Consider the following 24287-nt stretch of genomic DNA (forward strand, 5'->3'; position numbering starts at 1 on the left):
GGCTGAGAACGGGGGGCGCGTCCACCGCGTACAAAAGGGGACAGGAACAGAACGCCAACTGCCGGGACCTCCAGTGCCCCGGGCTCGGACTGACAGGCGCTGAAGCAGGAGCGCCTGACTGAGCTCAGGGTAAACGGAGGCCTTCGGAGCAAGAGAGGAGCAAAGGAAAAAAGTGCTAATCCCTTTACAAGATCCCGGTGCGGGCGGCCGTGGTAGGGGCCGGGGAGGCGGGTGGGGCGGTCCTCGGAGAGCCGCCCCGGAGGCAGGCACAGCAGGCGGGGCCCGGCCCAGCTCCGCCCCCGCCCCGGGCCACCGCCCCGCCCGACCACCCGCGGTACTACGCGCCTTCGCCGCGGGCTGGCGGGCTGGCTCCCCAGCCCCGTGGCCTCTCCTCCCGAGGAAGGCCCTCGTCCGCAGTCCAGGCCCCGGAGCGGTCGAGAAAGCCAGTAACGACTGGGCAGCAGCCGCCCCGACCCGGGAGCCGTGCCTGCCGACGTACAGCTCTGAGAGCTGGAACCCCGGCCGTGAAAAGGGGTCGGTGCGTCCTTTCTGCCTCCCCCACCTACTTGGGGCCCTAATACTGACTGTCGGTGCCCCCGTCCCGGCCTGGCACAGGATCGCCTCGCGGGTGCGGCCGCGGCCCGGAAGCTCTCCGTGCAAACGCTGTGGCTTCTCAGGAACGTGAGGCCCTGAGCGGCGAGGGCCTGGGCTCCGGGTCCGAGAAGAGAGCGCGATTCCTGCGGCGCCCCGACTAGCCTGGGGAACTCTCTGGAACCGAGCGCAAGCCGGAGACCCCCACCCAATCCCGAATCTCCGCCCGGCCCGGCCAGCGGGGGGCAGCGGCAGCGGCCAGGGCCGCGGGAAGCTGGGGCTCCCAGCCGGACAGCCAGCCGGGCACGGCCCCTCGAGTGCGAGTCCTCTACGCCCGACACACGGCGCCCGCCTTGAGGTCCGCGCCGCCGTCGCGCGGTGCCGGGGCGGGCGGGCCAAAGCCCTCGTGGCCGTAGCAGCGTAGTGCCGCCTCCTCGTAGGCCTCCAGGATGGTCTGGCGCTCCTCGGGCGTGAAGTCCATGGAGAAGGGGTGCACCTGCAGAATGTGCCGCTTGATGGTGCTGACCTTGAGCGTGGCCAGCGCGCCCCCGCACACCATGCACACCAGGCCGCGCCGGCTGCCGTCGTAGTCCATCAGGTACTCGCCCCGCCAGCGCGGCTGGTAGTTCCGCCTCTGCTCTCGGCTGCGGGGCGGCGGCGGCGGGGGAGGCGGCGGCGGCGGCAGGGGTGGGAAAGCGAGTCCCCCGGGCTCTGGGCCGTCCTCATCGTCCTCCTCTTCCTCGGCGGGCCGCTCCGACGGTTCTCCAGGGGAAAGTGGGACGTCGCCTAGGACGGAACAAAGGACCGCATTGGAGCGTCTGGGCTTCGTAACCCCCACTTTGCCCTGTCCCACCCTCCCCTCTCCCCTTCGACCTTCCACTCTCCCCACCCCCTTCTGCCCTGGCCCCTCTCCCTCTCCACCTGCTCTGGCCCTCCGCCAGCTCACCCCACCACTCCTCCTCCTCCTCTGGCTCCTCCTCCTCCTCTTCCCCTCCCCCCTCCTCGGAGGCTGCGGCTGTGCTGGGGGCGGCAGGGTCCCTGGGGGACTCGGGGCAGGGCAGCCCCAAGGCCAGAAGGTGGGCGGCCTTCTCGCTCCACTCCTGGGCGATGAGGGCCCTGACTGGCCCGCTGAGGCGCGTGGAGCCCGGGTGGCGCTGGCGGATGTGCCGCTTGATGGTGCTCATCTTGAGCGAGGCCAGCGCGCCCCCGCACACCATGCACACCAGGCCGCGCCGGCCGCCGTCCAACTCCATGAGGTACTCCAGCCGCCAGCGCTCCTGGTAGTGGCGGCGGTGGTCGCGGCCCCGCGGAGACCGGCCCGGGATCCCCACCCTCTCGCCCTCCTCCAGCTCCTCCTCCTCTGCCGGCCCGGGCCTCTCAGGGACCCAGCCAGCCTCTTCCTTTACGTCTGGGGGGCTGAGATCCTGAGAGGAGGGGGCTCCAGCAGCGGGGGCCGAGTCCCGGCTCTTTCTGGTCAGGTCCTGGGGGACGAGGTCATCGTCTGTTGGGGAAGGGGTGAGGGAGAGGGGCTCAGCCTGCTGGCTGGGTTGCCCTTACCCACACAGACAGGGTCCCTTGCTCCACACCCCAGCCCTAAGCTAGAGGGCCCAACCAGAGAGAGAGGGAGAGGGAGTGTGTGTGTGTGCGCGCGTGTGTGTAGGGGAGGAATGAGTCCTCCCGTGTGTGTGTGTGTGTGTGTGTGTGTGTGTGTGTGTGTGTGTGTGTGTGTGTGTGTGTGTGTGGGTGGGTGTAGGTGGGTGTGTGTGGGTGGGTGTAGGTGGGTGTGGGTGTGGGTGTGTGTAGGGGGGGAATGAGTCCTCCCGGGTGTGTGTGTGTGTGTGTATAGGGGAGGAATGAGTCCTCCCGGGTGTGTGTGCATCTGTGTGCGTGTGTGTGTAGGGGGGGATGAGTCCCTCCCGGTTCTGGCCACAGACCTCACTTTGCAGCCCTTATGAGATGGGGTCCTGGCCCTGGGATGGGCCTCGCACCTGGTGGGGACTGGGTGAGCTCAGACAGTGCCTCGGGCTGGCCACCCCAGGCTTGCAGCAGGGCGCTGCGCTGGGGGCCGCTGAGCCCCAGGGAGCTGGGGTGCACCTCCAGCACGTGGGCACGGATGTCATCCAGGTGCAAGCTGGGTAGTGCCCGGCCACAGGCCATGCACACCAGCCGGTTCCCCCGCGGGTCATAGTCCATGAGACACTCTGCCCGGAACCAGTTCTGCAGGGACTCCTTCAGCCTCCGCTCCAGGCGCCGGGCACCCAGCCCCCTGCTGCCCCCAGCCCTCCGGGAGGCAGACAGGCGCCGACGCCGAGCCCGGGGTGCCCCTGGGCCCCCTCGCCGCTGGCGCCGGCCGCCCCCACCAGCTGGGGCTTTGCCTGAAAGGGTTGGAGGAAGGGAAGGAACTGAGATGCTGGCCCTCCCGGGGAGCCCCCACCACCACAGCCAGGTCCTCCATCCATAAGGCTCTCCCTCACTCTGACTCTGAGCCCTCTGCCTAAGCTTTCCCCTGCCCTTCCTCTCCCCTCAGGTCTTCACTCCTCCATCCCCTAATCCTCCTGAACACAAACCCTCAGCCCACCTGACTCCTCCCCCAGACCCACATTCTAGCCCCTTCCCTAGACTTCACTGTCAGTCATACCTTTCCAGTGCCCTCTGCTCCCAGACCTTCCCCGGCCTCTCTCCCCAGCCTCCACTCCCTGGATCCTTCTAAAACCACAGAGTGGTTAGTGGTTAGACCCCTAATCCCGCTGTCTCTCCCGCACTACTGTCCAATAGACAGACCTCACCCCAAAAAGGAGCAAAAACTTGCTCCAGAAAACCAGCTAGTTGGCTAAGAAGCCCAGGCTGTCCCCACCCGGCCCCGTCCACTACCCACGCCCTTGCTTCCCCATGTCCTACGTTACCTGGGCCCTTGGGAGGGCAAGCCTGGAGGCCAGCCCCTTCCTCCTCCTCTTCCTCCTCCTCCTCCTCCTCCTCCTCAGCCCCCTGGGCCCCTGGGCCCTCAGCCTCTCCACAGGCCCCCAGCCCCAGGTGGGCATCCCAGCTGTTGCTGATGACTTCCTTCTCCCGGGGACTCCAATGCAGGGAGTAGGGGTGCTTTTGGCGGATGTGTCGCTTGATGGTGCTGAGCTTGAGAGTGGCCAGGGAGCTGCCGCACACCATGCACACCATGCCGTGACGGGCAGGGTTGAAGTCCATCAGGTACTCCAGCCGCCAGTGGTCGTGGTAGTAGCGCCGGTGGTCACGGCCAGGGATGCGGCTCTTTCCAGGCCTCGAGGCCCGGGCCTCACAGTGGTCTGAGTATTTCCTGCCTGAGGATGCTGGTCCCCTAGCCCTGGAGGAGGGCAGGGGGGCACTCCCCCAGCTCCCCAAGGCACCCCCTTCCAGCTGAAGATCTTGCCCTGAAGAGGGGGAAAGGGAGACAGTTTTTCAATCCCCGATTTCCAGGGAAAGAACCTAGGGCTTCGATTTTGCAAGAGAAGGGAGGTGGGAGAGAGGTCATTCAGGGGCAGGAAAGGGATGGCAACAGCAATAAAAGGGAAGTGGGAGAGCAGGGCGTCAAAACATTGGTCCTTTACAGAGAGCAAGACCCCTTTAAGAGAGGCTCAAGAACAAAAGAATGCAGGGCACAGCTCTGACTTTAAAAAATAAGGTGAAGGCCGAAGGCCAAGGAGGCAGCAGGCTGTGCAAGGCCCCCTTTTTGGATGAGAGCTGTAGGGGTACAGCCAGGAGAGCAGCATGCCGGGGCGGTTACAGCCGCAGCGGGGTGAGAAGAACAAAGGGGGCATCTGTCTGCATCCAGGGCTGCGCACAGGACCCACTGCCCAAGGCCCCAGCCAGGAAGGCCCCACCCAAAGATGATCTTCTCCCTTTTTCCAATAATGCCTCAAATACACCCTCCTGAGAATCCCATTTTAAGGGGCACTAAGCATTGTCAGTTCCCCAAATTTAGAGACCCACAGGAGGGATCCCCATGACAAAGCTGTCAGCACCTCCAGAGAAAGGAGTTTTTAGAACTCTGACTTTCCTAGAGTCTGGGAGAGCCGATGACTGAAAGGGGATGACGACGGCAGGAGGGCCACCAGAGTGGCTACTGAAGACTCTGCAGCAGGGAGTGGCCACCACCCACTGGAGTCCATTAAGTCTTTCTGGGGATTTATTTTTTGCTCTGGCCGGGAGCCGGCCACTGCCCAGCAATCAGAGGGCAGTCAGTGGAGAGGCCACCAACCCAGTGGTGTTCCCTTTTGCCAAATAGAGACACTGAGCAGTCCCCCACTTTCCCTACACTTTGGACCTTACTTTATTTAGAAAAGGGTCTCCTGGACAAATAGGCTGGATAGACAGGTGTGATCATTCTCCCAGTGGAGAATCCCCCGGTCTGGGAAACAAAAGGCAGGATCAGAGAGGGCTCCTGTCATCACTGTGTTTTTGTTTGGTTTCGGTGTAAGTAGATCCAAAGAAAAAGAAAACACTAGTTTCAGAGTCAGAAACCTGGGTTCGACTCCTGGCTTCACTGGTAACTTGCTCTGTGACCTGTGACAGGTCATGTCCGCTCTCTGGGCCTAAGCGTCTTTGTCTGCAAAGGCACTGGATAGCTAGCTGGTCTCTGAGCATCCTTCCAGCGCTGGATGTTAGTCTAAGGTGGACTGGCGCTTTAAGAGCCGAAAAAAGGGGAGGAGCTGGGATTCTTTAAAAACAAAAGGGGATGGGGAATTTCTGGGAGGGGAGCTCGGGGATTAGGGCTGAGTCTCCCTAGCCTGGACAGTCTTCAGGGTCTTAAGGCTTTGACCATGAAGCAGAGGGATGAAGAACAACAGTCTCCTCTGAGAGCAAACGAAGAGGACTGGCTGGTCCCCCTATAGCTGACAAATTGTGGCAAAATTTCTGAAAAGAAGGGAGGGGGTAACGCGCGGACTGGAGGGGGTGTATGCCTTTGTGGGCGAGCCCATCCCTTTAAGGACTGCCCGCCGTGGGGAAGGTACTGGTAGGTCCCCAAGAGGCGCAAGCCGTGCTCTTTCCCAGGGAGAACGTAGGGAAAAAGAAAAAGGGTTCCTTTCTCTAGGCAAGGCCACAGAGGAGAGGACAGCCCAACTTAAAGCAGCGGAGTCCCCAGCACAGTTCCTCTGGTGGGAAGCCCGGAAAGGGACCCAAGGTCTGGGCAGACTTTTAAGAGACAGCCGGATAAGGGAGACCACCTGGGAGTCTGAAAGAGAAAGGGGCGGGGGCCGCAAGTCCAAGAGCCTAGAGCGCGAGCCCCGCGGCGCCTGGCCAGGCCCTCTGGGGCCCCTCCAGCTTGGCCTCCAAGGCGGGGGCCGCGGGGCCCTTTAAGGGGGAGGGGATCCGCCCGAGCCCCGCGGGCCAACCCCGGGAGCTGGGCGGGGGGCTCCCCCGCTGGCCCTGCAGTCGCCATCCGCGCCCGCCAGGTGGCGCCCCCGGCCGCCCTGCCCGCGTCCCCCCCTTTGTTCGGCGGAGGAGAGGGGCCCGGAGCCCGGAGCCGCAGCCCTCCCCTCCCCCATGCCGGGGCCCCCGCCCGAGCCGCCGGCCCCAGCCAACTCTTACCGCCGTCGTCCTCCTCGGGTTCCGCGCCGCCGCTCGATCCGGCGGGCGGCAGCCGTCGGCCCCGTGCCGAGGCCGCTGCTGGCCCGGGGCCGCCCCTGCCGCCGCCGCTCCGGCTCCGGTGGTCCCCGCCAGGCTCCATGCGCTGCGCTGCGGAGCGGGGCCCCGGGGCGGCAGGGCGCGGGGCCGCGGGGCCGGCGGCGGCCCGCGCGCGGCGCTCGGTGCGCGGGGCCCCGGAGCGCGGGGCGCATGCACTGGGCGGCCGGCCGCACGGACGGCTGACTGCTAGCTCGGCGGCGCGGGCTGGACCGGGGTGGGGATTCCTGTCTGGGGCCCCTGGGGCTCCTTTAAGGGCTCCTGGGTAAATTTAAAGGGGCCGCGCGCTATTTCCTCCTGCCAGCTCGCGGGGGGCTGGGGGGAGAGGCATGAGGCGACCAGCCCGACCGAGGCTCTGCAGCCTTCGCCCGCCGCGGACGTTAGGAGCACGGACCTCGCCGTCCTCGCGGGCCCGCGCCGCCGCCTCCGGGGCTCGGGTCCCGGCTCCTGAAGGGTCACCGAGGCGGCCAGGGGCGCCGCGTCCGTTGCGACGCGCTTCCACCCAAGCTCGGCTCGCAGCCACTGCCCCCTCGGGGCATCTAAGCGCCCGGCTCCCCGCACCGGCGCTGGCAAGGGGGTCGCCCGGTGGGGAGGCCCCGGTCCCTGCCAGGGACTGCCTCCTCCCGCGCGAGCTAGGCGCGGGCCCCAGAGCGGACACGACTGGCAGGGGCCCCAGATGGCCGCGTCCCTGCAGAGAGGGTGGAGCCGCGGGGGCGGCCGCGCCCCCTCCCGCGGGAGCCGCCCGGGAGCGCTGGGAGCTCGGCCTTCAGCATTGGAGGGCGGACGGGCCAAGCTCCCCCGGAGCTGGCCGGGGCGGGGACCGCGGCCGCAGAGACTCAGGCCGAGGAGAGGGGGCGCGCAGTAGACCGCGGAGAGCGGGCTGCGCCGGGGCCCGACGCTGCCTGGCGGAGGTGGCCCCAGGATGGAAGCCGAGAGGGGAGGGCGTGCGCCGCCGTGACTCAGGCTTCTGACCCCGCAGGCCTGGGGGTGCGACACGAGGCCCTAGACGCGGTCCCGGACCCTCTGCCCCGCACGAGGAAGGGAAGAACGCTGTCCCCGGGCGGGGAGTCGGGCACCTGGGGACCCGCGCCACCACGGCTGGGAAGCTCTGGGACGGACCCTGGTTGCGAGCCCCGGGATGCCTCGGAAGCCCCAGGTCCCAAGAAGCGGAGAGAAGGGACCTGGAGAAGCAGCTAGGGGCACGGCAGCCTGGAGTCCTTCCTCGAGGACGGGCTGGAGAAGCAGGTGCTTTCTGTGCCTGTGGTTGGTCGCCCACAACAAAGGCGATTCCTAGAGATCCAAATTACAGGGTGCAGGAGGCCATACAGGGTCTCATTATTTAGAGGTGGGTTTTATTCTCTTCTTCGGGGAGGTGCCCAGCAACCCGTTAAAGAAGTCACTCTTGACACCTTCATTTGCTCACTCTACACCTATTGTGTGCCAGCATGCTCCCAGGCGCTGGGCAGACAGCAGTGAGCAAGGTGTGCAAATCTAATACTGTTTCTGACTTAGCACCCACAGCTTACAAAAAGGAAACGATTCCAGTCCTTGGGGAGCCATGGGAAATATTAAATTACTTGGGACACTGGAAGCCTGCTTTCCTAAGTGTTCGTGAAGAGGGACCAAGAACTAAAATTTTTGAAGTGTCTAAAAGGTGTCTGTCCCATTGGAGATGTTGTCCCATCTCTTCCTCAGTCCCCATGATGGCCTGCGAGAGACATCACCCTGGGTAAACAGAGTCTCCGTCCTACAGCTCTGCTCTCTCCACTACTGGCCTTGCTGCACTCCACCCACTTGGGTGCCCACCAGGGGCCCTGGTGCTGATGTGGTACCAGATGGGGCCATGAGATGGGGGATTCCCTTATTCATATGTCCTTCGCCTATGCCCGGCCAGGGACACAAAAGGAAAATAAGACACAGACCTGGCCTTCCCATGTTCCTAAGTATGTTTTTTAAACAATTACAAAGACAGCCCAAGTTCAGAGCTGGCCACTGAGAGACGCTTTTGGTAAATGTCCTTCCGGTTCTTTTTCTCTGTGTATAAATAGGATAATTTTGCTTGTTACCAACAAAAAGGTATGGACACCACCTAGAGCCATTTTTAACAACCTCTGGCTCCTCTCCTTGCTCACGTCCTGCGTAGCTTCAGGACCCGCTCCAAGCTCCACAGGTCCAAGGCATCTTCCACTCACCAGCTGATCCTCACAGCCACCCTACAAAGACGAAGCTTTGCTTTGCAGATGAAGAAATGGAGACTCAGAGTCAAGCGTCTCACTCAAGTCCATTCATTCATTTACTTATCCACTTATTCAGAAAGCATTGACTGAGCCAGTCCTGAGTATGTAGCACTGGGCTAGGGATACAGAGGTTTAAAGATTACATAGCACGGCTCTGGGAGGTTCCATTCCCCACTTCCTAGGAACTCTCAGTCTACTGGGTGGACAATGGCAGTCAGGATCACATTAAGAATTTTCATGGGTCCTAGGTACTTTTGCCTCCATGGGCATCTTCCTCTAAAAAAAAAGAAAAAGGAAAAAGGAAAGGAAAAATGATTTAATGGATTTTTATGGGCCCTACAATTTTTTTTTTCTGATGTGAGAAAAAATAACACACTTTCTTTGACCCTTAAGGTTCTTTTTTTCTTCTGATTTTTAAATAAGTTAAAATATTTTCATGAGCCCCTAAGATTATCAAGGGCTCTAGGCACTGTTCTCCCAGTGCCCAATGTCTAGCCAGCCTTGATTGCAATACAGGGTGACAAGTGCCAGGGGAGAGGCTACCCAACCAACTGGGGAAGACTTCTTAGGGAAGGTATGGCTTGAGCCAAGTCTTCAAAGGCCAGGAGGTATTGCCAGGATGAGAAATAGAGGCAGGGAAGCTCTGGAGTGAAGGAAGGTTTCCGGTGGGAGAGGCAGAAAAGCAAATGGAAAGAGCAGGGACGAGAGTCTCAGGTGCCTTGCTGAGAGTCCGCGTTTGTCCCGGAGGCCTGGGGAGTGCCTGGAGCCAGTGTGCAGGGCAGCCAGCAGGCAGCCCTGAGAACAGAAGGGAGGAGGGCGAGAAGAGAGAGAAAGACGGGACACAGTTGGAGCCGTCCACGCCAGCCACAGAAAGGCCGTAAGGCAGCAGCTACAGGGTGCATGGAGAGGAAGCCGAAGATTTGAGCAGGGTCCCAGCACGTCGTGGTACCATCTTCATTGCACACAGAGACACTGGAGGGGGGTGTGAAGTGCCGCCTGTGCCCCCAGCTGAGCCAGGAGGAAGGTGCCCCTCTTCTCACCCACAAGCTATTTGTTAGCCAAGCGTGTACCTGAAAGCTGCCTCCACCTACAGCGAGCATCTTTTCCTATTTCACTAGCACAGAGAAGCACCCCACCCTTTTTTAAATGAATGTGATTTTTAAAAATATTTATTGTATTATTTAGTGTAGCTGCGCTGGGTCTTAGTCGCGGCACGCGGGATCTTCGTTGTGGCATGAAGGACCCTTCGTGGCGGCATGCGGGATCTTTAGTTGTGGCATGTGGGCTTCTCAGTTGCAGCATGCGTGCGGGATCTAGTTCCCCGACCAGGGATGGAACCCGAGTCCCCTGCATTGGGAGCGTGGAGTCTTACCCACTGGACCACCAGGGAAGTCCCCAGAGAGGGCCCTTTTAACTAATTTCTAACAAAGGCCCTGTAGATGCCAGCAGTGGTCCTAGATTGAGCTATATTAAGAGGGTAGAACCTACAGGACGTGGTGACTGATGGAATGTGATGGCAAGAGAAAAAAGCCTGGCTAACTCCCAGTATCTGCACTGGAAGGGCAGGGATAGAAAAAGAAAGACAGATTTGAGGGCGGAGACAGAATGAGGTCACAAGTGGAGACCTTGGAGCCTGTATGGAAGCCAGAACTCGTTTTTTGCACCAGGCCACCTCCCCTCCATTCTCTGACACAGATGCTTAGGCCACCTGTGCCTGTGGTCCTCAGCCGGCAGCACTGCAGTCTCCTTAGGGTGGCTGGTCCCAGCCTGCAAGAGCCACAGTCTCTCGGGGCAGAATCGGAGTGTCTTTCCAGGGCCCCAGTAGCTCCTCTGGAGTCCAGCTGAAGGAAGGGCCTCCCTAGTGACTAGAAGGGGATACTGTGAAGAGCGTTCCTAAAGGAAGTGTTTCAGGCCGTAAATAACATTCACCTCACTAGACCCAAATTTGCCACAAATTCTAGATTCTACTCTTCGAAATGTCTCAGGACTATAGAACAGGTTCAGAAAAGTAGGTTTTCGGTGTTCTCTAGAGGGCAGACCTAAACCCTTCCAAAGAACAAAAGTCAATGGGTCATATAGCCTATGAACGTCAAAGGGACTTTCCATGCAGACTGTACATTAAATCATCCCTTGTAAAACTCCAAAGGAATTTCAAACCTAAAGATTATCTCCAGGTGTAAGGTAAACTTCAAACTTTATATGTGCGTGTTGAGGGGAGAGAGAGGGGAGGCATTTCAACCCCAGGCACTCAAATTTGCAAATAAAACAGCCAATAATGTCTCTGTTTTTAGAGAAGAGAAAACTGGCAAAAAGCTGTTTCCCCGTGTTAACTTAGTCGAGTATTCATTGCAGGTGAAGAGGATGTGACATATCCCAAGAGGGAGAGTCACAGGTGAGAAAGGAAGTAACTTGTCCAAAACACAGCTAGTAACTGGTGAAAAGAAGACTTAAACTCCAGCCTCCCGGTCTCTAAAACCCTGACACTTAAAAACACTTTTTTTAATTATAACATATTTCAAACATACAGAAAAAAATTATATAAGTACCTATGTACATATTCTCATAACCTCCCAGCTTTAACAACTGTAAACATGTTGATGTATCTGCTACATAGCATTTTTTAAGAAAGAAAATATCACAGAGACAGTTGAAGCTCCAGGACAAGCCTTCCTGCCCCTCTCCCTCCTCCCTCCACAAGTTCACCCTTCCTGAAGCTGCTGCTCATCCTTCCCATACAAGTTCCAGGACTTTCACTGCCCACGTGTTCATAAACAATATAAATCAATGACTTACATGTTTTTAAGCTTTAACTAAGTGGAATTACTCCATACTTATCATTCTGGAACTTTCAAAATTTCTTGCACTTACCCACACTACAAGTTTATTCTCAAACACATTCATTTATGCATTCATTCAACTCTTGTTTATTGAATGTTTGTTACAGATCTCACCACTGAGGTGGACTCACAGATGAAAACCCTAGGTCTCACATTCTGATTTCTGATTCTGATTCTGGAGGAGCTGGTCCAATGAAACACTCTTTTATTTGTTTTTAAGTTTAAAAATTTTTTGTTTTTATACAGTGTTTAAAGGTTACTTTCCATGTATAGTTATTACAAAACAGTGGCTATGTTCCCTGTGTTATACAATACATCCTTGAGCCTGTCTTACACCCAATCGTTTGTACCTCCCACTCCCCCCACCCCCAGTGAAACATTCTTAATGCCCAGGCTGTATAACTATTTATTGGGGTGACGTGATCACTCAGAAAATACAGGATGGCATTCGTATTCTTACCTGTTGGTGCCAAAGGAAGAATAACTCTAAGGACCATGGCTCAAGTGGCTTGAGTTCCCACTAGTGCAGAAAACCATAGATGCATCAAAAGGTCCTCAGAACCAGCCTCAGAAGCTGGCCTGCTGCTGGGTCCCCAGCTCCTCATTGTGGGGATGTCTTCAAGATGGTCTCAGTGTCCTACCCTCCTGATCTGGCATAAACATTTGAGGATTTTAGTCTTCCCTCTACTTCACCCCACTAAGGAGAGACAAGTCTCATAGTGGTCCAACTCCCTGACCCGGCCCTGAGCAGAAGCAGGGAACAAGAAGTAACTGAGGGACTTCCCTGGTGGCACAGTGGTTAAGAATCCGCCTGCCAATGCAGGGGACACGGGTTCAAGCCCTGGTCGGGGAAGATCCCACATGCCGCGGAGCAACTAAGCCCGTGCGCCACAACTACTGAGCCTGAGCTCTAGAGCCCGCGAGCCACAACTACTGCAGCCCGCGTGCCTAGAGCCTGTGCCCTGCAACAAAGAGAAGCCACCGCAATGAGAAGCCCACACACTGCCACAAAGAGTAGCCCCTGCTCGCCGCAACTAGAGAAAGCCCACGTGCAGCAACGAAGACCGAACGCAGCCAAAAACTAAATAAATTAATTAAAAAAAAAAAAGTAACTGACCAGCAAGGCCTTCATCCCTGTCCCTCTTTAAATGTGTCAAAACCAGACATGTGGGAAACTTCCCTGTTGGTCCAGTGGCTAAGAATACAGGGGATGCGGGTTCGATCCCTGGTCGGGGAACTAAGATCCCACATGCCGCGGGGCAACTAAGCCCACCACAGCTACTGAGCCCACGTGCCACGACTAGAGAGAAGCCTGCGTGTTACAACAAAGAGCCCCCACACCACAATGAAAAGATCCCATGTGCTGCAACTAAGACCCGACGCAGCCAAAAATAAATAAATATTTGCTTTATAAAATGCTTGCTTTATAAAAAACAAACAACATCAGACATGTGGGATTTCTTTGTCCCTTTTCTATAACCTGTCATCCGACACAGAACATTCCGGTGGTTACTTAATGCTTCATTAATCCTGTCTCAGTATGAGTCAGCACACTTTTATTGGTAATTGATGGAAAACACAACTTAAATTGGTTCAGTATTTTTTTTTAAGGTGGGGAGAGGGTGTATGTGTTCATGGGACTGAAAACTACAGAAGAGCTGTCTTCAGACATGACTTGACCCAAGGCTCAGTAGTGTCACCATGATCTTAGTGTCTCTCTGTCTCTCCCTCTCTTTGTTTTTATTTTTTTAAAAACATTTATTTATTTATTTGGCTGCACCGGGTCTTAGCTGCGGCATGCGGGATCTTTAGTTGCAGCATGCAGGATCTTCGTTGCGGCATGCGGGTTCTTAGTTGCGGCATGTGGGATCTAGTTCCCTGACCAGGGATTGAACCCGGGTCCCCTGCATTGGGAGCACAGAGTCTTAACCACCGGACCACCAGGGAAGTCCCTCTCTCTTTGTTTTTACCCTGCTTCCCTGGTTCCCTTTCGGACAGGTCTTTCAAATGATGGCCCCTAGCAGTTCCATACCTGTTACTTCGCCACTTCAAGGCTCTCAGAAAAGAAAGATCTTCCTTTCTCCAGCAATGTGAACAAAATCCCAGGTCTAACTCTCATTGGCCTGAATTGGATCACACGCTTAATCACATGTTTATCCCTCAACCCGTCACTGTGGCCAAACACATGGGATGTGCCACCTCCCTGTACCTGGGGTCAGATGCCCTTTCTGGGAGGAGTCAGCATGTGGACTGAGAAGGGTGGATGCTATAAGGAAAAACCATATGAAGTTAACAAAAGAAGGGATGCTGAATGGCAGAAACAAGATGTCTAGTCACTCATGTTGAGAGTATATTGTCATTCCAGCTACTAACAAGATACTAGTAATACAGGGGCAAGGCACATTTTGGGGGCCATCTCTCCTATTCTGTCCATCACAGTCCTGCAGGAGCTGGCTGTCCTCTGGCTCTCTGCCCAGCTCACCCATCCTCACCCAGAGTGGGAGCCCCCAGCAGCCATCTTTCCTCCATACATTCCAGCTTAAGGGCCTAGAGGTGACTGTCCAGTGAAAGTGTCACCCTGACCCATGCAAAGCCAATCAGATCCTCTCTCCTGACACTTTTCGGGATTTCATAGACAGCTAGGTGATGTCTGAGGGTGGGTGACTGAAGCTGCATCTGTCCTCTCCCGCTATGCAGAACAGGGTGAGGAGACCCAGACTGTGGAAAGGGGAAAGGATGCTGCCTGCCCTTCCTGCTTCCAAACCCTGAAGGGGCCTCATTACACGCATACTTGGGTCCCCTGGGATACATCCCCTTTTTCATTTCCTTAAGTTAATCTCTGATTCTTGCAACAAAAAGCACCTACTATGTGCCAGCAGTGACTATAAGACATAGCCCTTCCCCTCACAAAGTTACAGGGTCTTATAATTCAATAAGAAAAACTCATCATACACTTAAAAAAAAAAAAAAAAAAGCTAAAAATAGGCAGTTCACAGTCCAGGAACGACAGGTGGCCAGCAAAGTGTAGCTCAACTTTACTTGTATTCAGGAAGCTGCTGATTAAACGGCAAGATATTGTTAGTCACCCAATCGATTGGCGAAGATTTTAAAGTTTGATACTATCAGGAGTGGGGAGGGTATGAGGAAAGGGGGACACACAGCTGGGAATGTGTCAACTACTAGGGCTAATTTGTTTTTGTTTTTTAAATTTATTTATTTATTTATTTTTGGCTACACTGGGTCTTCGCTGCTGCGCGCGGGCACGGGATTCTCTAGTTGTGGCAAGCGGGGGCTACTCTGTCGCAGAGCACAGGCTCTAGGCTTGAGGGCTTCAGTTGTGGCACGCGGGCTCAATAGTTGTGGCCCACGGGCTTAGTTGCTCTGCAGCATGTGGGATCTTCCCGGACCAGGGCTCGAATCCGCGTCACCTGCATTGGCAGGCGGATTCTTAACCACTGCGCCACCAGGGAAGCCCCACTAGGGCCACTTCGGAAAGCAATTTAACCAAATCTATTGAAATCTAAAAATGCACATACTCCTAAAGGCAATGTGGTATCCTGGATTGGATCTTGAAACAGATAAAGGACATTAGTGGAAAAGCTAGTGTTATGGACTGAATTGTGTCCCCTCCTAAATTCATATGTTGAAGACTTAACCCCCAACGTGACTATATTTGGAGACGGCCTTTAGAGTGGTAATTAAGTTTAAATGAGGTCATAAGGCTGGGGTCCTAATTCCATAACACTAGTGTCCTTCTAAGAGGAAGAAATACCAAAGAGCTCTCTCTCTCTCCCCTTGCAGGTATGCACAAGAAGAAAAGCCATGTGAGGACACAGGGAGAAGGTGACCATCTGCAAGCCAAAGAGAGAGGCCTCATAAGACAACCCTGTTGGCACCTGGATTCTTGAACTTCCAGACTTCAGAACTGTGAGAAAATAAATTTATGTTGTTTAAGTCACCCAGTCTGTGATATTCTATTATAGCAGCCTGAGAAGACTAATACAGCTAATGAAATCCAAATAAAGTCTAGAGTTTAGTTCACAGTAGTATGCAAAAGTTGGTTTCTTAGTCTTGACAAATGTACCGTGATAATGTAAGATGGTAACAGTAGAGAAAACTGGGTGAGGGATATATGGGAACTCTCGGTACCCTTTGCAACTTTTCTATAAATCTAAATTTATTCCAAAATTCTAAAAAGTTTTTGTGCAAAATGCCCATACCCTCTGATCCAGCGATTCTGCACTGGAGAAACGTACATGTACAAGAAGATATGGATAAAGGGTGTTCCTTGCATGTCAGGTAATGACAACCCAGGAATTACCTAACTGTCCTTCAGTAGGGAAAGAGCTGAATAAGCCAGAGAATGTTCATGCTATAAATACTATATGGCAGTAAAAAAGAATGAGGTAGAGCTATGTGTATTAAAGTGATAAAAGTAAGATGCAGAAGGATTTAAGTTATTCAATAAAATACTATCATGAGAAAAAGAGGAAGAGTTGCGGGGAGATGGAGCAGCCTGGAGGCTGCTGGGGCTTTCAGGTGGGCGGCCACCTCTGCCCCCTTGGCCACTTGGTGCCCACTGTCCCTTGGGCGTGTCTCCTCCTTCTTGTTTCTCTGTCTTCTTTCTTCCCCTTAACTGTTCACTGAAAACAGTCGTTGTATTTCATTAGGTTATATTTGCCCAATTCTTAGGGAAAGACAAGCACTTTTCTGATTATCTCCCCACTTATTCATGCAATATATACACAGTTACTATTTCTTGTATGTGGCCTCCAGGAAGTTCTATGAAACAGCAGCCCTGAAATGTCATGTTCTCTATAATCAAGGATTTGCCCAGTGTGCAAAGCTGGCAGCGGTGCAGGGATAATAGAAGCTGCCGCCTGAACTATTGGGACTCTTACATCCTTTGGGGGGTCCTATCGGTTTTATAATGTTGGGGAATGTGAATGCTCCCCAACATTCCATGTCCAATCACACAAATGCCATTAGAGTCTAACTCCTAAGTGTCTCTCCCCTGCTGACCGAACTTTCAGAGCCTGTTGTTAAAAGGAATTGAGGCGGACTTCCCTCGTGGCACAGCGGTTAAGAATCTGCCTGCCAATGCAGGGGACACGGGTTCGAGCCCTGGTCCGGGAAGAACCCACATGCTGCGGAGCAACTAAGCCCGTGTGCCACAACTACTGAGCCTGCGCTCTAGAGCCCACAAATCACAACTACTGAGCCCGCGTGCCACAACTACTGAAGCCACACACCTAGAGCCAGTGCTCCGCAACAAGAGAAGCCACCGCAATGAGAAGCCCGCGCACCGCAACGAAGAGTAGCCCCCGCTCGCCGCAACTAGAGAAAGCCCGTGTGCAGCAACCAAGACCCGACGCAGCCAAAAATAAATAAATGAATAAAAATTTTAAAAAAAGATACTGAGGCACATTAAAATTTTAGGAATTTATTTGAGAAAGAATCCATCCAAATTGGTCATCATCGAATAGGAAGTGGTTAGAAGCACTCCACAGATGGGAGCTGAGGAAAAACTGTTATAGAGAAAAGGCGGAAGCAAAGTAAGGAAATTACTGATTGACTATAGCTTCAACGCTATTTGGCTGTTAATGATTGGTTGTTAGGTTTTGCTTTCATAACCTCGAGGTGTTTACAGGTTAACATTTTGGTTTGCTTACGTAGGTGCGGAGGCACTAGAGCCACCTCAGTCTAATGGTCTCTTTGTTTAATTGAACAGTTCTCCCTTTTGATCATCGGGAGGATGAACAGAAGTTTAGTATTAGCCCCATTCTCCGTCACTATGAGAGTTAAATTGCTCTTATCAGGTTATGATGTCAGACCCATAGAAGAATTGCTTTTGCTGTTTATCCCATTGTACATCTTGTTTCTGTTTCTCCAAGCACAGTGAGACCATCTGATTTGCTGCTGATGGCTGCAAACCTGCATTTGAGATCTTTGAGGCAACACAGCCCACCAGGGAGACTGCGATGATGACTCCTGGGGGATAATACCAAAAGACTGAAGTACACTCCTTAGCCAGGGCCCCCATAAACCAAACCAGTTGGTATCAAGTAAATCAAAGAATGTACCTGATGTGGTACCAATCTGTTTTAGCCAAGTAGCTTGTTTGTTAATTTCTTGTATTTGAGTTTTTACAACACCAGAGGTGTTAATTCAGGTACAGCAGGAGGTGTTAGCTATGGCACAGACCCCTTGTCCAGCAAACAAATAATCTAAAGCAATTTTACTATCTAGCACCCCCTTAGCTAGAGAGCCTAGGTACTTCTGTTGTGCATCCAAGGCCTTAGCAGTAGACTCAGCTATGGTTGCCAGCGTTAAGAAGTTTCTAAGCATATGTTTGTTTGTACTAACTCCAAGCCAAGGAAGAAGGGACCACCCAAATGATGCCCATCCAGAGGTGTTAACATCTCCTGACAAACTTCTTTTTGCTCCGTAGTATAAATTCAAGGGTGTGGCCAGCGTTGAGTTTCTGAGGTATTATGAAGGGACAGTGGAACACTAAATGCAGCAAGAGCACAGTGCCCTGGGACTTCCCTGATGGTCCAGTGGTAAAGAATCCGCCTTCTAATGCCGGGGACACAGGTTTGATCCCTGGTCAGGGAACTAAGATCCCACATGCCACGGCGCAACTAAGCCCGTGCGCCACAACTATAAAACCCACGTGCCACAACTAGAGAGAAGCCCGCGCACCACAGCTAGAGGGAAGCCCGTGCGCCCCAATGAAATATCCCGCATGCCGCAACGAAGATCCCACATGCTGCAACTAAGACCTGACGTAGCCAGAAATAAAAATAAATAAAATATTTTCTAAGTAAAAGAGTACAGTGCCCTTTCATCCGCCAGCTGTCAAGACAATGAGTTGCTCAAGCATAGAGGCCAATACCAAAGCGTCCACATATAAAGCCACAGCCAGGAAGGGTACATAGGGCTCCCTCGTAAGTATTAGCATCTGTGGGCTCATTGGTTGGTACAGAGGTGTTAACATCATCCTACCGAGTCCACCTAAATACATGGGCCCGTCAGCAAGCCTATAAATGGTCTGACTTACATTGGCTGCTCTGCAGTGGGTTTTTTTGTTTTGTTTTGTTTTGCCGTACGCGGGCCTCTCACTGCTGTGGCCTCTCCCGTTGCGGAGCACAGGCTCCGGACGCACAGGCTCAGCAGCCACGGCTCACGGGCCCAGCCGCTCCGCGGCATGTGGGATCTTCCCAGACCGGGGCACGAACCCGCGTCCCCTGCATCGGCAGGCGGACTCTCAACCACTGCACCACCAGGGAAGCCCTGCAGTGTTTTTTATATATATATATTGAGTGAATCTCATTTTCCCATCCCAGGGTTGGATTAAATTGAAGCAAGGAACGGGGATATGTAGATTTAGTGTTTTTACCTTTATAAAAGGGAGCTGCTGAACAATTTAGGCACACAGTGGCATTTGGGATTTCAGTGAAATTACTTATAGGGTAAACTAAAGGGTCTCTCCCTTCATGTACTGATTTTGGTTTAGCATGACAAATCCAGCAGTTAGTTAAGTTTCCCGCAGTAGCTATTGTTTGTGAAATCCTAATTATAGTGTTATCTTTCCATGCATTAATGAAGAGAAAAAGCAGATAGCAAAGAGGTGAAAGGGATAAAGATTTCATATTGGAGATAAAGACCTTGATCTGTGACCTTGAGAGAGCTGTCCACCTCAAGATGTCATTTGTTTCTGGGGAGGAATCTCCCAACTTTAACTTTAGATTTCTGGCTAGTATGCAGTTCCAAGAGTTTGGAGGAGCCCTTTACAACTGGGAGATGTGGACCCAAGGTTTAATCTCTGAAGTTTGGCTGCTATCTGGGTAGTCAGGAGAACCTGAATGGTCCCTTCGAACGAGGTTCAAGGGCAGTCTTTCTCAGGTGTCGTTTCCTGAGAAGACCCACTGTCCAGGTTCTAAGTTGTAGAAGGCTCGACAATCTGTAGGATGGTCATGAAAACTTCTTTTACCTGGTGGAAATATACTTTAGCATAATACGTTAAAGCTTTACAATATTGAATCATATCAGAATTTGAGTACAGGAGACAGATGTGGTTCTATCACCAAGGGCACAGGTTTTCCTGTCACTATTTCATAAAGTATTACTTTATCCTTTCCCATAGGTGTTGATCTAATCACCATTAAAACGAATAGTAGAACTTCAGGCCAGGGCAGTCCAGTTGATTCTGTTAATTTAGCTAGCTTTAGTTTCAAGTTACCATTTGTCTGTTCAACTTTACCAGCTGACTAAGGACAACAGTAATGCCATTGAGTCAGCAGTGCTTTATTTGTTTAATTTTTTTGTCTGGTGAAATGAGTTCCCCTGTCATTGAAGATTTCTCTGGGGAAGCGCCATGAAGGAAATATATTCTCTAAACGTTTCTCAGCCACAGTTGCGGCATCAGCCTTTCTGCATAGGAAGGCTTCAATCAATCCTGAGAACATACAAGCAATTACAAGAACATATCAATAACCCATTGAGGGAGGCAAGTGAATGAAATCCATCTGTAAGTGTCCAAATGGCCTGCCCAGTAGGTGATGGGAATGCTCCACCTAATACCTTAATAGTCTTTCCAGGGTTATGGGTTTGACAAATCAGGTATCGGTGGTAAACCAAATTTGTGACCTTGGAGTAGTCATTCCACCAATACTTCTTCATAATTTGGATCATTTTATCTGTGCCATGATGAGTTGCAGAATGTAGAGCTTTCAGTAATGGCATTTTCAAGGATTCAGGAAGAACCAGGCAACTGTCCTGGCCCTCAGTGAATTGTTTAATATGAAATTTGCACCCTTGTTGGTCCCAACATTGTTGCTCCAGCTCAGATGCCTGATTTCGTCTTTTATGTAAATTATCATAAATAATTTGGTTAGAATCAATCTTACGGAGTTCATTCAAGTTGCGTATTGGTACAACTTTAGTGCTGGCTGACTTAGCATGGAAGTCTGCTAGAGCATGTCCCTGATACTCACGTTCTGTCTTTCTAGTATGAGCTTCAGTTTTAACAACTGCAATTCAGTTAGACAATAGAATAGAATAGGATAGAATGACAGAGAGCTGTTCATTTACTTGGGGCCGCAGTTTCTTTTTTTCTTTTTTTTTTGCCCACCCTGAGCAGCATGTGGAAATTTCCCGACCAGGGATAGAACCTGCACCCCCTGCAGTGGAAGCACAGAGCCCTAACTACTGGACCACTGGGGGAGTGCTACTTGGGGCCCATTTTTTTTTTTAAGATTTTTATTTTATTTATTTATTTTTGGCTGTGTTGGGTCTTTGTTGCTGCGCGCGGGCTTTCTCTAGTTGCGGCGAGTGGGGGCTACTATTCGTTGCAGTGCATGGGCTTCTTACTGCTGTGGCTTCTCTTGTTGCAGAGCACGGGCTCTAGGCGTGCAGGCTTCAGTAGTTGTGGCACACAAGCTCAGTAGTTGTGGCTCACGGGCTCTAGAGCGCAGGCTCAGTAGTTTTGGCACACGGGCTTAGTTGCTCCGTGGCATGTGGGATCTTCCCGGACCAGGGCTCGAACCTGTGTCCCCTGAATTGGCAGATGGATTCTTAACCACTGCACCACCAGCAAAGCCCTGGGGCCCATTTTTGATCAGCCTTCCACCAGCAGTGAGAAACCTCTCTGTTTCCATAATATACCAAAGTCATGGACCACCCCAAAGGCGTATTTACTATCTGTATAAAGGTTTACTGATTTTCCTTTGAATAGCTGACAACTCCGAGTGAGAGCATATTGTTCTGCTGGTTGAGCACAGTTAAACTGAGGAAGGCTTCACCTTTCCAATAATTCCTATTGAGCTGTCATAGCATATCCTGATTGATTTTTCCCTTCCGCATTCTTAGCATAGGACCCAGCGACAGAGTATCAAATCTCGGTTTTCTAACGATGTGTCCTGTAAGTCAATGCAAGGGGTCAATAACCATGACACCACGTCTACACAGTTACAGTGATCTGTACCACTGTCTGCAAGGGCAGCAGTGTTGAGAAAGTTGCAGCGCTCAAGAAGCTTAGATGTATAGCACAGGGAGAACAGCTCGATGCTATGTGACGATATAGAGGGGTGGGATAGGGAGGGTGGGAGGGAGGTTCAAGAGGGAGGGGATATGGGGATATATGTATACATAGAGCTGATTCACTTTGTTGTACAGTGGAAACTAACACAACATTGTAAAGCAATTATACTCCAATAAAGATGTAAAAAAATGTATATATATACACACACATATATGGGAATGAAATAAAACTATAAAATGAAAAAAAAAAACGATGGAGCTTAGAAAGTGAAAGCAGGGACTTCCCTGGTGATCCAGTGCTTAAGACTCTGCGCTTCCACTTCAGGGGGGATGGGTTTGATCCCTGGTCAGGGAACTATAAAATCCCACATGCCGCGCAGCTAGGCCAAAAAAAAAAAAAAAGTGAAAGGAGAAGGATCTCAGTTAGTCGGCTTGCTGAAAAATGGTGAGTCTGTTGGGAGTTTAATAGACTCTCAACAGCATGAGGTATAAGTATAAGTCATATCCTAACATGAAATGGACAAATTCTTAGAAAAGTACAACCTTCCAAGACCGAACCAGGAAGAAATAGAAAATATGAACAGACCAATCACAAGTAATGCAATTGAAACTGTGATTTAAAATCTTCTAATAGGGACTTCCCTGGTGGCACAGCAGTTAGGAATGCACCTGCCAATGCAGGGAACAGGGGTTCAAACCCTAGTCCAGGAAGATCCCACATGCCACGGAGCAACTAAGCCCGTGCACCACAGCTACTGAGCCCGCGTGCTGCAACTACTGAAGCCCATGCGCCTAGAGCCTGTGCTTTGCAACAAGAGAAGCCACCACAATGAGAAGCCCATGAACCACAAAGAAGAGTAGCCCCCACTTGCCGCAACTAGAGAAAGCCCTTGCGCAGCAGTGAAGACCCAATGCAGCCAAAAAAAAAAAAAAAACCTTCCAACAAACAAAAGTTCAGAACCAGGTGGCTTCACAGGCAAATTCTAGCAAACATTTAGACAAGAGCGAACACCCATCCTTCTCAAACTGTTCCAAAAAATTACAAAGGGAGGAACACTCCCAAGCTCAGTCTATGAGGCCACCATCACCCTGATACCAAAACCAGACAACGATATCACAAAAAAAGAAAATTACAGACCAATATCACTGATGAACATAGAAGCAAAAATCCTCAACAAAATACTAGCAAACAATCCAACAACACATTAAAAGGGTCATACATCATGATCAAGTGGGATTTATCCCAGGGATGCAAGGATTCTTCAGTATATGCAAATCAATCCATGTGATACACCATGTTAACAAATTGAAGAATAAAAACCATACGATCATCTCAATAGATGCAGAAAAAGGTTTTGACAAAATTCAACACACATATATGATTAAAAAAAAACTCTGCAGAAAGTGGGCATAGAGAGAACCTACCTCAACATAATAAAGGCCATATACAACAAACTCACAGCAAGCATCATTCTCAATGGTGAAAAACTGAGAGCATTTCCTCTAAGATCGGAACAAGACAAGGATGTCCGCTCTTGCCACTATTATTCAGCATAGTTTTGGAAGTCCTAGCCATGGCAATCAGAGAAGAAAAAGAAATAGAAGGAATCCAAATTGGAAAAGAAGAAGTAAAATTGTCACTGCTTGCAGATGACATGATACTATACATAGAAAATTCTAAAGATGCCACCAGAAAACTACTAGAGCTAATCAATGAATTTGGTAAAGTTGGAGGATGTAAGATTAATACACAGAAATCTCTTGCATTCCTATACACTAACAATGAAAAATCAGAAAGAGAAATTAAGGAAACAGTCCCATTTACCATTGCAACAAAAAGAATAAAATACCTAGGAATAAACCTACCTAAGGAGGCAAAAGACCTGTACTCAGAAAACTATAAGATACTGATGAAAGAAATCAAAGATGACACAAACAGATAGAGAGATATACCATGTTCTTGGATTGGAAGAATCAATATTGTGTGGGACTTCCCAGGTGGTCCAGTGGATAAGACTCCACGCTCCCAATGCAGGGGGGCCAGGTTCGATCCCTGGTGAGGGAACTAGATCCCACATGCATGCTGCAACTAAGAGTTTGCGTGCCACAACTATGGAGCCCTCCTGCCGCAACTAAGGAGCCCACCTGCCACAACTAAAGAGCCCACATGCTGCAACTAAGGAGACAATGAGCTGCAACTAAGGAGCCCTGGAGCCGCAACTAAGGAGCCCACCTACTGCAACTAAGACCCGGTGCAACCAAATAAATAAATAAATAAATATTTTTTAAAAAAAAGAATCAGTATTGTGAAAATGACTATACTACCCAAAGCAATCTACAGATTCAATGCAATCCCTAGCATATTACCAATGGCATTTTTCACAGAATTAGAACAAAAAATTTTACGATTTGCATGGAAACACAAAAGACCCCAAGTGGTCAAAGCAATTTCTTTTTTTTTTTTTTTTTGGCTGCGTTGGGTCTTTGTTGCTGTGCGTGGGCTTTCTCTAGTTGCGGCGAGTTGGGGCCTAGTCTTCGTTGCAGTGCACAGGCTTCTCATTGCGGTGGCTTCTTTTGTGTGGAGCACAGGCTCTAGGCACGTGGGCTTCAGTAGTTGTGGCTCGCGGGCTCTAGAGTGCAGGTTCAGTAGTTGTGGCACATGGGCTTAGATGCTCTGCGGCATGTGGGATCTTCCTGGACCAGGGCTTGAACCCGTGTCCTTTGCACTGGCAGGTGAATTCTCATCCACTGCGCCACCAGGGAAGTCCGGCATTCATGCACTCTGAGAGTTAAGAGCTTTCATACTTTAGAGTCTCAATTTCATCAATTCCTGCTTGCAGAGAGCAGAACACCTCAGGTTCAGGAGGGTCAGGAAATTCCTTCTGAGTTAAATTTTATGTAACTCTTTATTTTAGAATGCAAATCT

The 24287-nt window shown here is 51.8% G+C and overlaps 1 protein-coding gene across 2 annotated transcripts; it reads right to left on the reverse strand.

Annotated features, from left to right (window-relative positions):
- Window positions 1–919: 919 nt before the first annotated feature.
- On the reverse strand, window positions 920–6289 carry ZFTA (zinc finger translocation associated; the record flags this gene model as incomplete). Of its 2 annotated transcripts, XM_082844370.1 has the most annotated exons (5): window positions 920–1377; window positions 1538–2092; window positions 2580–2966; window positions 3495–3992; window positions 6151–6289. In XM_082844370.1, 5 exons carry the CDS (start codon window positions 6287–6289, stop codon window positions 920–922), a joined length of 2037 nt encoding a protein of 678 aa, XP_082700496.1. The 2 variants fall into 2 exon arrangements, with proteins under 2 accessions (XP_082700496.1, XP_082700497.1); XM_082844371.1 differs by lacking the exons at window positions 1538–2092; window positions 2580–2966.
- Between the last annotated feature and the right edge of the window lie 17998 nt (window positions 6290–24287).

The sequence above is a fragment of the Leucopleurus acutus genome (genome assembly GCF_964270905.1).
Source record: "Leucopleurus acutus genome assembly, chromosome: 8".
Lineage (NCBI taxonomy): Eukaryota > Metazoa > Chordata > Mammalia > Artiodactyla > Delphinidae > Leucopleurus > Leucopleurus acutus.